This window comes from Mustela erminea, chromosome 3 (genome assembly GCF_009829155.1).
Source record: "Mustela erminea isolate mMusErm1 chromosome 3, mMusErm1.Pri, whole genome shotgun sequence".
In the NCBI taxonomy this organism is placed as follows: Eukaryota; Metazoa; Chordata; class Mammalia; order Carnivora; family Mustelidae; genus Mustela; species Mustela erminea.
The window spans coordinates 84,941,847-84,957,887 of record NC_045616.1 but is presented as its reverse complement, the minus strand read 5'-3'; the positions used below and the strand labels follow the sequence as shown (position 1 = coordinate 84,957,887).

General features: G+C 45.5%; 1 protein-coding gene and 1 non-coding gene across 6 annotated transcripts in view; both read right to left on the bottom strand.

The window, feature by feature from the left end:
* The window catches only part of FGF1 (fibroblast growth factor 1), a 97,329-nt gene that overhangs the window by 15,473 nt on the left and 65,815 nt on the right, over window positions 1-16,041 (bottom strand). For 4 of the 5 annotated variants that reach the window (XM_032336324.1, XM_032336323.1, XM_032336329.1 and 1 more), the window contains one exon: window positions 3,413-3,615. In XM_032336324.1, the coding sequence (XP_032192215.1) occupies window positions 3,413-3,581 (169 nt within the window). In that variant the 5' untranslated portion in view covers window positions 3,582-3,615. Of the gene's footprint in view, window positions 1-3,412; window positions 3,616-15,343; window positions 15,565-16,041 lie in introns of those variants that run through there. The other variant, XM_032336328.1, reaches the window with a different exon arrangement.
* Window positions 14,072-14,195, bottom strand: LOC116587436. Its single transcript, XR_004284444.1, has one exon. It is a non-coding gene; the product is annotated as a small nucleolar RNA SNORA36 family (small nucleolar RNA).

Sequence of the window (16,041 nt, the reverse complement as noted above, 5' to 3'; positions counted from 1 at the left end):
TTTACTCAGGCCTACATTACAGTGGCCGGTGCACAAACATCTGTCATAGGTTTATACTACTCCAGGAGAGGCCTTGTGTTAGGTACTTGGAAACTTACTGTCCTGGAAGTAGGAAGAAAGTTAAGTTTTGAAAACACCCCAGTTTTGCCCAGGGCAGATCTGCTGGTTGCAGACAAAGAGGAGCCATGAGAAGAGTTATTTTTTGCTTTGTAGAGCTGGAAGACATGCAATTCTATTTGGTAAGATTTATGTAGATTTATTTCAATATTTGATTGGGATTCATATATATTCTTCCTGACGGAAGTCTTAGAGTATGGCTCTGTGCCTGTGACCACAATATCTAGTCATGCTCAAACTAATGATCTAGGAATAGAAACCATCCCCTTGCCGGACCGTGCTAATCAGTAAACCAAGATCATCTACTGTCTCTGACCCTGCCCTGTCCAGATTGAGTCTGATTCAGAATATCTGTGAAAATGAAGAGGGTGTGTGACAGTACCACCACTGGGCAGTAGAGGGCGACAGAAGTACACTCAGAGTGTAGAGAGTCCTGTTGCCTGCGGGATCTTTTAAGACTTTTCAGCCTTTTCAGACACACAGAGCAGTGTTATTATTCCCATTCCCCAAGGTGAGGAAGCTGAGTCTCAATATTATTCCCAAGGTTAGACAGCTGGGAACACTGGAGACATCTACATTTCTAGACAGGAGGGGTGATTGGAAGGGTCTTTGGGCTGGGGAACTTAACATTTATTTTGCAGAGCATTTTATGCAAAATGGGGGAAATGGTCATTGTTCAGTGCTGTTCCAGTTAGAAAGGGACAGTGCAAGAATATGAACTTAAGCTTTCTGACTCCAAATCTGGGGCCCCTTGAGTCTGCGGCGAGTATCTGCATTATCCTGTCCTCTTGGCACTGACAAGTACAGAGATGGATTTCTGCTCACTCACCCCACTTAGCTCTGATTTCTGTCCCCCTTGGCCCTTGTTCTTAGTTCTGGAGTAAATAAATAGGCGAACACAACTCTGAATGTTGCCAGAGGGGCCCTGAATCAAAACATGAATCTAGACCCTTGACCTTCCTGGGAGACATTACAGAAAAGATGAAGGGAAGGTCCTCAAATATTATACTGTACTTCCACGTGCTGAGTTGAATAGTTGGAAGCTTTGAGGTGATGATGATGATGACAGCAGTATTGTACTGAGCTGTTCCCCTGAGTCAGGCACTGTGCCGGGGACTTTAACTCGATCATCTCATTTAATCCTCCTGAGAAACCAGCGAGGCAAGTAGTTTGATTCTTATCTTACAAGTGAGGAAAGTGAGGCCAGAAAGATTACGTAATTATAGCCCAGGTTCACTTGGCAAACAGTCTTTCCAGCATTACTGGGATGTAGACCTCCTCACACCCACTCCTACAGCTTTGTTGTGCTGCATTCCAGGGGTTCCTGACGTCTTAGGTCAGGCGGCTGAATCCACAGCACTTTCAGAAGTTGTCCGAATGTTATATACCCAGAATGCAGTCAATAGTATTAATGATGGAGTGACAACAATGAAATCAAATGCCATTTGTATAGAAATTCCAGTACTTGGAAGTCCTAACTGTAGTGTCTTATTTCCCAGAATTCAAGATGTCCCAGAAAAGCCAGCCTAACCCTGAGGAACACAGCATCATGCTTGTCTTTCCCCAGGGATTCTGAGCACCAGAGAGCATTCCCGTTGGTTCAGAAGATGGGTAAGACTTATCAGAAACATTTAAAATCCTGGAGGAATCAAAGCTTCTTTCCCTTGTGTTATATGGGGCAGATCACACAAATTGTGTAGCATGCCTCACACAGTGGAGTACAATCTAAGTCCATTTGTTCACAGCAGATGTTACTTATACACGTGTATATGTTTAATGTACTAAACAGAGTCCTTTTTGCCTCACTCTGGTACCTAGTTTTCAAGGCTATCAAAACAAACCCCCCCAAAAATCTGACCCTGCAGCTGGAAGACCCAACACCAGCCTTCCTGCTGTTTATCTCAAGGGTCTGCCTGGTGAGTGGGAAGGAAAAGACTGCCTTCTGCTTCATGGATGGCAGCTTCTGACCCTACGACCTTTGCATTTAAGAGTAGAGTGAGCACCACTGAGGTGGTCATTTCTGCTTACAGCCTGCAACCTTTGGTGCATATTACATGATTAATTAAGACTATTTGGTAAATCATATCAAGATCAGTATTTTGCATTCCATTTTACAGCCTGTTCTGTAGAACCACACTTTCCACCTCTGCTGTTACTGTGCATCTCTTGGTTTCCTCTATACCTTTCTTTTCTTGATTCGTAGTGTGCTTCACCCATCAGATCACTGACTCTCTAAGCAGGAACTTAGGACTTTTGGCTTCTCCACAATACTAATGCCCCAGTGGTGCTCAGGGACTCCCTGATAACATCCCAAAAGAGCCCAGACACCTAATGTCAAATGGACACACCACCGTGAGAAGTACTAAAGCAGAAGGTAGAGGTTTTTATTCTTAGAGAGTCATGGAGATTCTTTTCCCTCAAGTCATGCCTCGATTTATCAACACCATCTGAGGGCTGGCAGGAGAGCCTGAAAGAGAGAGCCTTTGGCTCCCACTGCTCCCACTCTCCAGTTTCTATAGGGTCTAGAGAATGACTTTACCCCTCCCAGTTACCACAGCCCCATCTGCGTGATATGTAGAGTGAGCGCTGCATAATTTATGATGTGTAAGACTATAATTATGAACTAGGATTTCACAAATCAGGCCCAGTGGGAGCATAAGCTGGAGAGCCCGTGACCATGAAACTGAGCCCAGGTCTCTGTGAAGGGTCCACTGCTGCCCAGCCCTATGTGGCTCGTTCTGTCAGAGAACAGGCAGGGCCCTCACCAGCCTTGGGAGCCAGGCCTAATGACAGAAACCCACAGCAGGGGCACCTGGGTGGCGCAGTGGGTTAGGCCTCTGCCTTCAGCTCAGGTCATGATCTCAGGGTCCTGGAATTGAGCCCCGCATCGGGCTCTCTGCTCAGTGGGGAGCCTGCTTCTGCCTCTCTCTCTCTCTCTCTCTCTGCCTGCCTCTCTGCCTGCTTGGGATCTCTCTCTCTGTCAAATAAATAAATAAAATCTTAAAAAAAAAAAAAAGAAAGAAAGAAACCCACAGTAGTTGAACAGTGGAAGCCATATCTGCTCTCAAAGCAGTTGAGTTAGGTAAACAGAGAGCCCTTCTAAAACTTGGTATAGGACCCCTTTAGGTAGGCTGGGGCTCTCACAATGTGTTATTTTCTACACCTAGACCCTGGACACAAGCTTCTGAGTGTGTCAGGCAGAGAAAGGGTACCCATATGTAGACAGCCTCCCCGCTCGCCTCCTTGACTTGAGACACCAGGAAGGCAGGAGGCTGCAAGAGAGATGGGTGCTTACTGTGCTGGTCGCTCCTGTCCCTTGTGCCGTCCACTGTGCCATCTGGAAGGATCCTCAGGAAGTGGCCCCCATTGCTACAGTAGAGGAGTTTGGGCTTCTTGTAATTCCCCGCAGGCAGATTAAACTTCTCCATCAGGGCGGTGAAGGTTGTGATTTCCCCTTCAGCCATGGCTCAGCGGCTACTGGTTATGGTGCTTTCAAGGCTGTAAGAAATCAGACAACCCTGTAGAATGTCCCGCCGGTGAAGGGGCCGCGTACCCTTTCCAGCAGGGAAGGAGAGCCTCAGGGCACGGGGCTCCCAGTGGGTCAGTAGCCACAGACAACCCAGGTGATGGCCACTGGAGACGGGCCTGTGTGGTGGGCAGCAGTGAAGGAAGAAAGGTCTCTGGCCTGGGAGGGATTTTCAGGACATTTCTTACTTCCCAATTGGACACAGCTTTGGACCAGGCTGTGCATTTTTTAGAATTTCAAATTTAATCACTTGGCCAAGGGAAAAAAAAATAATGTTTTGGTCCCTCCTTCTGATCCACACATATCCTCAAATTAAACACTGGAGTCGCACTAAAATAACACCTGGGCCCTGGCTGAAACCCACAAAAGCCGAGAGGCTGGCACTGAGGTTTTGCTGTCCATCCTCCCACTGTTTTGGCTGGGGACTGCCGGCCCCGTGGACACAGACGGCTCTGACAGCCTGACTGTTGGGGACCCGTAGAAAAAGGGATGGAGGCCTTGCAGACCACCCATGATAGGGACAGTGAAGGGTTCATGCATAAAGGGTTTGCTGGTGGGAACAGTACCGGAACGGGGAACAAGCCTATGGTGGCTGTTCCATGGGGGTTCTTAAGGGCAGGCGCCACACCAAAGGAAACCTGATGAGACAGATCATGATGAAGGGTCTGCCAGTTATCCTTCCCCAGCTTTCCTTACCTCCTAATATCACACAGAGAAGGCAGGTCTGTCCCTTGTACAAAGGCTATCTTCCTCCTCATTATTTTCAAATGAGACCTACTTATTCTGATGAGGAAGCCTCCATATTACACAGTATAATCCTCTCATATTTTAGACACCCACTCTGTAGAGATTTATACCATCAGTGTAAAGATGTATCAGTGCCACAAAGCTAAGTTTTAAGAAGCAAAAGTAACAAACATTAGAACTTTAAAACCTCTTCTTGCCCCACCATTTAGGAGAACAATGCATTGGCCACTACAGGGCTACTCAGGGAAGAGGTGAAGAGCTGGAAGACGACTTCGGGAATTTCTTAACAAGAGTGAGCAGGTGGTGGTTGTGTACAGTGATTATCAGGGGGCCTTGTAATAATCATGACCATCACCATTCACGCCTCCTCCATTCACGCAAGCAAGTTAGCTTGAGTGACATTCCTTACTACTTTTTGAGACAGCCATTCATATTCCTGTTTTTTCTAAAATGATGCTGAAGCTTTCAGATGTTTGATGGCCTCTCTAAGGTCAATACCTCCTAGGTGGTAGTGCCAAGCCTCAAAAGGAGTGTGTTGAAACAAAACCATCACTTGCCCTTAACACCACGAAAAGGTGAAGGGACTTCACTGATACTGTATCATTGCTGTAAGTGGGATTTTTACCTCTTGTGTGGCACAGACATCTACTCCCATGAGCTTGTTATGCATTGAGTTATTAATTTGTGACCCAGATGTTGGCTTTCACCAACTTTTGTCCCCATGTCAATCTTGAAGTGAGATTCCAGGCTTATCATCATTCCCTGGAGACCTGACAACACCAGGCATTAGGAAGTCTGCCAGTCTTCTGTATGCCCTGCATTACTAACCATCCATCCATCCTTCCATGCATCCATCCTTCCATCCATCCATTTATCCTTCCTTCTGTCCATCCATCCATCCACCCGCCCATCTATCCATCCATCCTTCCATCTACCCATCCTTCCATGCATACTTCCTTCCATCCATCCATCCACCCATCCATCTATCCTTCCTTCCATCTATCCATCCACCCACCCATCTATCCATCCATCCATCCATCCTTCCATCCATCCATCCATGCATGCATCCTTCCGTCCATCCATCCATCCTTCCGTCCATAGATCCTTCCATCCATCTATCCATCTTTCCTTCCTGCCATCCGTCCTTCTATCCAATCCATCCATCCATCCATCCTTCCACTCATCCATCCTTCCGTCCATCCATCCTTCCATCTTTGCTGCCTTCCTTCCTTCCTTCCATCAATCCATCCATTCCCAGGGCAGCCTCACAGAACTGCTCACATGGAAAGCAATTCCATCATAAGTCAAGGCAACAAATTTGAGTAATTTATCTGGTGACTTTGGAATTAAGGTTCATGCTGGAAACCTCTCTTGTTTCTTTTGCTCCAGGCATTTTAATGTCTGTGGTCCATGTCTTCCAGTCTGAGTCACAGGGGCCAGTCATGGACCCCAGGTTCAGCTGTGCTTTGTAGTTCCTCTAACAGTCCCAAAAGGGAATTCTGCATATGCTACATAAAATGTATTTAAAGTTAAGCAAACCCAAATGTCCCCTTCACATATAGTCAAACTCTGTCTAGCTCTTTTCAGATAATATAGTACCAGATCGAAGATGTTCTTTATATCTGCAGACTTTACCTTGTGGGGCATATTGCATTTCCTTCCCAGATTCACATTCTCTCTTCCAAACCTTCTCATTCATCCAAAAGCCTCTACATCTATGGGCCCACCTCTCCCTCTCATGGTTTCTTTTTCTGTCTGTTCAGCCCTTTTTCACTCAACCTCTCAATTTCTCTCTCATTCCTCTTCTTCACTCCCCTTACTTCTGGATCCCCTTCTGATATAAAGCAGTTTAGTTTTTCCAAACTTGGACATCTTTACCCATTACCTCTCCATTAACATGCAACAGTGATCAGATCCTGGTGCCTTAAAGTACAGCCAAGAGATAATAAGTATTTTTTTTCCCCTCCCAAGCACTTGCTAAGTTGTATACTTAATTTGGTACAGGAGACAATAATTATATACTGGTGTTTGCCATTTAACTGTATGAATAGCTATTCATATTGTCAGTCTTTGGTGGACAGGATTTTGTTTGTCATTGTCCCTGGGTTTCCTCAAGTGGAGGTCCCTGTGTGCCCCTGACTGTGTGGGTATCAAGGATGGTTCCCTTCTAGATCTAGCACTGGTGGGGAGTCTCCACTGAGTTGTTTTCTAAGTGCTGGTATAGATTTGGTTCTATCCATTTGCCTTCTTGCTTCTATCCCCTTGGTATGAAGGGGGACCAGAAAGACCAGAAGGCTCCTGAGGGTGGAGGCTCCATCTCTGGCCAAGGGTTGTCGTAATGCTCACATTCTCATGTACGTCTAAACCTGACAGCCTGGGCTTCGTCACTATGGAGATCTTCCCAGGTAAACAACCTTGTCCAGAGGCCAGCAGGTCCTCTGGTATCCCTCTCCTCCCAACCACAGTGCACCCTGCAGTTGTAAAGCCACAACTCTGCTCTCTGCCTGCTCCCCCCAGTAAGAGGGACAGTCATGGGGGTGGCTGTACTGACTTCCAATTGCTCTCACCACCCTGCAGTTCATATCCTTAGCTGGAAACCTGAGGAGAACACGTTGACTCCTGAAACTGAGCCTTGAGTCAACATGAAGCTGATAGACTGTGGCAGTGGGATTTATGAATCAGCTGAAACATACAAAAAATGAAATCCTTGGAGCATCTGGGTGGCTCAGTGGGTTAAAGTCTTTGCCTTCAGCTCAGGTCATGATCCCAGGGTCCTGGGATCAAGCCCCACATCAGGCACTCTCCTCCATGGGGAGCCTGCTTCCTCCTCTCTCTCTTTCTGCCTGCCTCTCTGCCTACTTGTGATCTCTGTCTGTCAAATAAATAAATAAAATCTTTTAAAAAAAGAAAAAATGAAATCCCTTTTTGTTGCTGAAGAAAACCCCAGAGGCGCAAAAAGCCTTTATTATTTTGGCTTTATTTACAATTTACCTATATTTTAAGCAATAGTTAGTCCTAAGTTTCTTGCCTACTCAGGATTCCTTAAAAGAAAGGAGTAAAGGAAGTCTATGACATGATAAAAACCATTAAGCAACAGCCTGTATGGGCCCTTGGGGATTTTCACAAATTGTTCTAATAAATGAATCCATTAATCCATGACTACATGAAATCAGGCGTTAACCATAATGGAAATTTATAAGCTCTGCTTCTTGTTACTATTCTTTTTTTGTTGGCTGCAGGGGTGGGGCTTATCTGTGTATATCCGTTGAGGGATGGAAAAAAATCAAGCCCCGTGGACTCCATGTCATCCCTGTGTGCTGAGCCCAGCCCTTTGAGATTTGGGGCGCTGGTGACATTTTAGGGAAAGCCAGATTTCTTGACTTACCAGTGACAACAAAGTGAGGGCAGTGTGATGCTTGTTGGAATATCTGTGCCAAGGCTGGCATATTTCGTCATCTGTAGCTACTCAAAAAGAACCTGAGCTCTGATGCGTGAACAGGATGGTAAATATATGGGCCTGCCCAGCGACACAACAGTCACTTTTCAATCTGGGATAATAAGCAACACCATATGGCCCCAGCTATGCACAGGTTGACTCTGGGAACCTCGGCGAGTCATTCACTCCTTCTGAGATGTTTCTTCTAAGAATCCCCATTCTGTCTACCTCATAGAGTTGTCTGAAGGGCTAATGGGCACAGTATACATAACACTTGAAAAGTACGAAAATGTGACCTGACCTGTAGGAGATACGAATAACTGGTTCTCTTGAACTAGTTGAAGCCCGGTGTGGTTTAGGTTAATCAATGGCCATCGAATGCTTAATTTAAAGTAATTTTTCTGTTGGTATGCAAATAAGAGTTTTTCATTCCCTGTCATATTTGGGAGAAATTAGCTAAATTCCTTCCCCATCGTTTAAGCCATAAGCATAGCAGAGAGGATCAAGAAGCTGACGGTAAGCCATGGCTATGTAAGAGAGAATCCAGATCCCCATTTTACACTCAGTTCTCGGCTTATCGACAGTTGTGGAAATGACGTTATGAAATCCACTATTTCGGAGAGCATTTGTGCTCAGTTTGGCCCTGGTAACGAAGCTAGCTGGAAAAACTTAGAGTTCCAAGAATCAAGGAGAGGCAAACACTGATGTATTTGTTTTTAACCCCTGTCACTGCACAGGTAATGCAAAATACCCATGAAGAGAATATTCTACAAAGTGTATAATGCCACCAAAGGCATACGTATAGGCATCTGGCAATCTGATAATTGGACATGTGTCCTTCAACCAAGGATATGTAAAATAGGTCTCCCCTTTGGTTCCAAATAGGCTCTAAGTCTCTATCAATGGCATCACCCAAAAGCATTAACTCTTTATTAGAGATATTAATTAACCTTGGTTTTGTTGAGTCAAATATTAAATGCCTATTAAATGTTAAGAGCAACTGCTTAAAGAAATGAAATAGAATGCAGTGATTCCAACCAGCAACTAGTAGGGATAAGGGAAATGAGGTGAAAAAAATAAAACTGTACTTATCCAAAGGCATCCGGAAAAATAATAGAAAATCAAAAACAGTGCTCAAAATGAGGTGGCAGAAATAAATCCAAGTATATTTGTAGCCACAATATAATGTAAATGGGCCAAATCTATTAACTACTGGGTTTTTTAAAATTCCACCTACGTTCTGATTACAAGAGACATGTTTAAAACATAAGGACACAAGAAGGTTAAAAGCAAAAGGCTGAAAAACAGATACCAGACCAATGTTAACAAAAGTTAAAAGTTGGTGTGGTTATGTTAATATCATAGAAGTTAGGTCTAAGGCAAAAAGAATGATGAATGATAAAAGGGATCACTGCATAATAAGTGGAATAATTCACCAGAAAGATAGAAAAACTAAAGTTTATGTATACTTAGTGACTTAGCCTCCAAACATATGAAACAAAAATGAAAAGTATGAAGAGAACTTGGCAAGTCCACCATGATAGCAGGAGACTTTAATACCTTTCTGTCACAAATGTTAAAGCAAACAGACAAAACATAGTAATAAGGGTGTAGACTAAAGTGCACCAAACTTAACTGAATGAATTAACAACAGAACTCTGCACCCAACAGTTAGTGAACACTCTTCTTTTCAAGGATGCATAGAACACTTGCAAAAACTGACCATGCTCCAGGTCACAAGGCAAGAGTCAACACAAGTAGAAGAATCCATTCTGTTCTGACTATTCTGTGGGCAGAGCAAAAATCACTCCCACTCATACCACTGGTGACAAAGCCCATTCAACTGCACCTTTTCAATGTCTCTTAAAATCATCCTCTCTTCTCCGTCCTCACACTGGCTCCTCCCTGCTGATGCTGCGCCTTGTCTCACCTGGGCTGCAAAGGTGTCTTCCCTAGCACTGCAACCTTCCAATCCACTGTCAACTCTGCTGCTAGTGTCCTTTCTAAGGCAGGAGTCTGATCATCCTTCTGCTGAGGACCTCTGGCTGTGTCCATGGCTTGTTTGCAGCCATCAGGATAAAACCCAGACCCCGCCATGACCTGGGAGGTATTCATCATCAGGTCCCTGCCTAACTCTCTTGCCTTTTCTCTTACTGGCCTGTTCTTCTTGTAGTCCCCCCACACCCTCACACTCACCCAGATGCATTCTTTCTCCCTCCCTCCCCCTTGCACAGTGGCTGGGCTGGGTCATCCTCTCCCTTCAAAAATTCATCTCAGATACGTCCTCTTCCAGAAAGCCGATGTGGACGCATCCCCAGCCCTAACTTCCCTCCTGTCCCTCCACACCACACATACCAGTTTAAGATTTTAATTGATTCCCTCTGTGCTCCTCTAGTAGCACATCATTTACCCTATGGAAGCCCTGGCTATAATTGCCACGTATATCCCCACTGAAACCATCCAGTGGTTTCCCATTGCTTGGGATTAAGACTAAGGCCTTATCCCTATTGTCTCATAATGTATATGAGTGTCGAGTCACTGTGTTGTACACCTACAACTAATGTAATATTGTATGTCAACTACGCTTCAATTACAAAACATACCTACAAGTTGCCTTTTGCTTTTTAAGAAAAGTTCTAAGGCCTTAATGGGCCTGTAGGGTTCTGAGGACCAGCCTTGGCGTCCCTGCATGCTGCATCACCCACCACACTCTTTTCCCCACACTGGCCTTCCATTTCCCTGAAACCCCTGCGCCCCTGTTCACCCAGGATCTTGGCCTACATGGTTCCCTCTCTCTAGACACAATTCCTGTCTTTCCTCCCACCCCACTCGCCTGGTGAACACCTACATTTTGTTCAAGTCCTAGTTCAGTTACCAATTCCTCAAGGAAGCCTTTGCTGACTTTCTGGAACTGGGTCAGGTTCCTCCCATTCTCATAGGACCATCTAACATTTCCTCCGGGCTCTCTTACTACATTTTTTAATTACACATTCATTCTTGTGATTATTTAATTAATCTCTCCATTTATGACTGGACTGTCAGCTCCACGACAGTACAAACCAATCTGCCTTGCTCACCATGGGAGCCCAGCGCCTGGCAAAATGCCTGGCATCTAATGGGCCCTTGATAAATATTCGTTTATTGAGTGACTGCATATCATTTAACTAAGGTTACCTGACTGTCTCCTTTACTGGTCTCTGAAGCTCCAGAAAGAAGCTCTGCCTCTTTTTCTAGGCCCTGAATTTATTAGCAAATGCCTACACGTAATCATTGCCCTTGGCGTATTTGTGGATTGAATACCAGGCCAGTCTTTTCCTAGGAGCCTCTAGGGGAAACATGTTATCAGAAGACCTACTTTGAAGGTGGGGACCTTACAGGTATTAACAGAGAGGCTAAACCAAGACCCCAAATGTATTTTAAGTGGGTTCAAATTAGGCTGGAATACCCTGCCCTTGGTTAAAAGCAGACCCAAACATATGAACGCAAATATACCCCATCTTGTAGAAGACACTTCCTTACTTTTTCAAAGGTGATATTTGGGAACTGACGGATCTCAAAAATGGATCAGATCTTTTAGTCTCGAGTCTGACTTCTTTTTCGCACTGCGGAACAGCCTGTGAGGCCTAAAAAGAGCTCTAGGTTTTGTTATTTCTGTCAGGGAGGGCCAGGTTGGCAGTAGCCCACCTCACACCCTCTGGTGAAGGAAAGTTTGCCTGAAGAGAGGGAGACAGGGTTTTCTTCTGTCTTTTCCCCCTTACTCCCTGCCTTAGGGGTCTGTACTGGGTCCTGGGTAGGAATGTGGCTGTGGCTCACTGGCAGGGCTAGCATCGTGGTCTGCTGCTCCCAGGAAAGCTGTGCTTCATAAGCAGCAAGCTCATCTTCCAGAGTTGGTTTGGCAAACTGTGGACGTGGCCCTGGGGTGGACTCGACCACGTGTACAGGAGGAGGTACCTCCAGGTTTGTGAAAGCCAATTTTTAAATATTCAGGTTAGTAAATCATTAATGGGCTTGAAATTACTCCTTTTGAGACTATTTACACCACAGAAATTGGAAAATAGTGTGATCAGGACTTTTTTTCTCTCTCTTTTTTTCCCTCTACCTCCCTTTCTTCCTCTCCCACCCCCTACCCCGCCTTCCTTCCTTCCCTCCTTTTCTCTGATAGCTGGTTCACCAGCATACTACTAAACTCCGGTTTCAGCCCTGGCTGGATACTCACTCGGTCTCACAGAGCCTCAGTTTCCCCATCTGCAGAATGGGCCCCGTTAGCTACCGTGCAGAATTGCTGTGTTCAATGATCACATGTATAAAGTGCTAAACCCAGCATTTGAAAACTTGTAAGCAGTCACGGACGTTAGCTTGATTATCATTCTCCGTGTCGCTTGTTGTTTTGTTCTGCCAATCCCCTGTGCTACTGACTTAGCATTGAACAAACTTGAGTTTAACATTTAGTAGTATTTAGTGATATTTTTTAAAATATCATTTCCTAAGCAATCAGTTAAAGCTTACCATTTGCTGATGTGCTGTGATGCCCTCCTCTCATTTACTCGGGGACTGAATATATTGTGTACTAGTCACCATTCTCAGTGTATTCATAGGTTTGTGTGTTACTGTCTGGGATGATAGAGAGCCTGTGGGTTCAATGTCTTTCTCTCCTGTTCTTTAATTTAGAATCCTTCTAATCCTCAAGAATCCCCAAATCACTGAGAATAAACCATCCCCTGGCTTCCAGGATCAAATATTATTTGAGAGAGATCAAGATGTCATGCTCTAGATGCCAACCACTTCCACTCAGCACCTGCCACAGGCAGACTGTTCTGGAAATTTAAAAAAGAAAATAAGGAGAAAGAAACGGAAATGAAAAGAAAGACCCGAAATCCCTAATCTACATTCTGAGATGCAAAAAAGCTTTAAAAACTAGACATTCTTTCATAACTCAAATTGGGGCCAAACCTGATCCCAAATGTCCTGAGACCATGTAAAGTCTTTATCTATCACCCTTTATGTTAATATTTGTGTAATCTGGTGCAGAATCACCAACCAGTGTGTTTGATGACAGGGGATGGCCCTGGGCCCCACTGAAGTTCTTCCATAATATACAATATACGTACCAAACCACCTGTCTAAAATCCCCCAGCATCGCCATTCAGAAACATACCTAGCCCCAAAGCTTTTCAGAGAAGGGATTCTGGGCTTGCAGTAGAAATCGCTGTCTGTCTTTAAGGAGGTTATAATCTGGCCATACCAGATCGATCCAGCTGAGCTTCCGGTTGGAGGGGCAGAGATGCATGGACCACCTGTAGCCTGGAAATCCAGTTTAGCTGTTTCACCCAACAGCTCAGTCCCACTCTTACCCCCTGCACTGCTTCGTGAGGAATAGGAAACAGCAGAGACACACACATTCCCTGGGAACTCTTCCAGTATCTGTTATTAGTTCCCTGGGTTCTGGCTCTTCCGCCCCCAAAACACACACCCTCTTAGGAGGTCAGGTATTAGTTTAATGCTTGGAGAGAACACCCTCCAAGAAGAGAAATGGTGCACTCCCCGGCGCAGCGATGTGCCTGGCAGGCCACAGGCCTGTCTGAGCCGTGCGGGTGCTCCTCAGTCCGTAGCATCCTGCGGGCTCTGGGCCAGCCTGAAGACCTCCACACTTCTTACGTGGAAGTATCCTGCCTGCAGGTGGATGCTGTAGAGCCCTGGGCTTCCAGCCAGAAGCAAAGTGGTTCTGCAGCTGCTCCAGGGGTGTCCTCAAGGCTGTTCTCACTGACGTGCCTCCGAAACTCTTTTGAAAATGTTGTGCAAGTTACAATCTCCAGGACCAGCCCCCAAGGACATTCCTTTCCCACAGTCTGCAGACCTTCCAGCTCGTAGGGAGACGGTCTGCTAGGTGTTTTTTGTTCTTCCCTCCTGACCTATAAAATTTGGCTTCTCCAAACTCAGTCTTTTGAAATATGTGTTTGTTATCTCTCTGGAAAGGCTGAGGGCTTGCCCTACCGTGGGTTTCCCGATCGCCTGTTCTGGACATACCCATAAATAATCAAATAAGTTCATAAATCAAAAAGTAGTGACCTTTTCTTGAACAGTTACTATGTATCAAGTACTGTCCCAAGTGCTTTACATTCATTATTTTAATTAATCCTTGGTGAAGTTCTGTGACATGGGCATTGCTTTTCCCTTTCCTTCTTTCCTTCCTCCCTTCTTCCTTCTTTCCGTTTTTCCTCCCTTCCTTCCTTCCTCTCTCTCTCTCTTTCTGTCGGCTGAGAGATAAATGAATAGAGTAGTATTTTCTATGTAATCATCTACCTTACCCTGCTCATGTCCCAAAGATTAATTAACTGAACAGGGAGGCTGCCCTGAACTGAACTCAAGGCATGGCTTTTTTTTATCCCCAGTTTGCAGCTAAGGACACCAAGGCTGGGAGAGTTTAAACAGGTTGTCTAAGGTCACGCAGATAAATCAGTGTCAGAGTCAAGATCTGAACGTAGTGTTTTCTAACCACAGAGTTCATGATTGTAACTGTCAAAGATATACGGGAAAGAGACAAAAGGCCCTTTGGATAACTGACCCTTAGCTTCTCTATTGTGTTTACCCCCCTGCGCCACCCCCCGCCCTCCCATTCCCTATAATTCCCGTAGCCCCATCAACAGATGCTGTGTCTATTGAATGGAGTCCTTGCAGGTTCCTCCCTTGACCCAGAATGGCCTCTCTCTCAGTGCTATAAATACCCCACCAGCACTTTTCTGATCATCACTGTGATGCTTCTTCCCCAAGATGACCCAAGATGGCAGTCAAGTCCCTCCTGGCCTTTGTCACAGTAGAATCACTTGCCATTGCTTTCAAAGGGCTGGGGTGAGGCCAGAGCCTACTGGGGGAACCGAGTGGATAGTCCTACTTCCGACTGGGCTGGAAAGGCCAGGAAAAAGGGAAGTTCTTGTAGACCTGGGCTTTGGTTTCTGCTGTGTCTCATTAACCATTTGTCTGACTGGCCAAGTCATTAACCTATCTGATCTTCACCTGACTCCTCTGTAAAATGGAGCCATTGAGCGTGCTGATCTTGTGGCAGTGCTATGAAGGAGGACTAGAGCCCCGAAGGCCTGGGAGGGTAGCGCCTGGGAAATAGAAGGCATTGTTATGGTTGTTAATGTGAGCCTATGGTTTCAGGCATTGGTTATTTACATTTTTATGGCACTTGGAGTCTCACCAAACATTTCATATGAGTAAGCAGGCATCTCTGGATGCCTGTTGTGTGTAGATGCTGTAAGACATACTTGGTAATTATTGTTTATTTCCTATTCCTCCTATGACATGGGATAGATGAGCCCTTTCTCTTTTTCTCTAGTCAAGAGAAGTGTGACACAGAGAGGCTGAACATCTTATCAAAGCAAATCTGTGGCTGAGCCAAGAGCAAAACCCTGAGCCCCAAGACATAATTTATTATGTCAGCCCTCTGTTGGTCAGCCTCATTTCCAAGGGCCCCAAGTGTGTTCAGAACACTGAAGAGTAAAAAGGACAAAACTCAGATTTCTGCCAGACAGATGATCTCCAGGCGTCTCTGGAAGAATGGTTAGCAATCCTGGTGTGAAGTTTTGTGTTTAAGGTGCTTGGATGCGAAGGAGGATTGTAAACCCCGTGGAGCTCATTTCACATGTCAGAGTCTATTCTGGATCTTGAAAGTGGGCCATGGAGGCCCAGGCTGTGCCCCAGGAGAGCTACATTCCTGCAGAGGCTTCTAGCACTATGCAGGAAGCAGGCGGGGGGAGCAGGGCCCAGGATTTGCAAAGGGACCCAGTGGGTGTCTCCAAAGGGCAGGAAAAAAATAATAAGCTGTCCCGGTGCTTGCCTGCTGGGGCTTAGTTTTTGCAGAGCCTACATTAGGACAGTATAAACCTTGTTTCCTTTTGCATGATTTCTTTTTAAGGGCTTTGGCTATTTTTAGAGGCTCCTTTCACTTGCCAGCTCCCTTTGATCCCACAAAAAAAGTCTAAAAGGGACCATTCCCCCATCTGCACATTTTGCCTCATTTCAGCAGGCCCAATGGCTCTCATAGTCCTTTGGCCATGTTGTTCCACACACAGCCCTATCCACATTGGTGTTCCACACACAGCCCTATCCACAGCCTAGCTGTTGGCAGGAACCAGGTGGGTGTTATGGGAAGGAGGTGAAGTAAGAGAATATCACTGAAGGCCCTGGGCAAGGACTGGGTTTGATAAGGGATGAA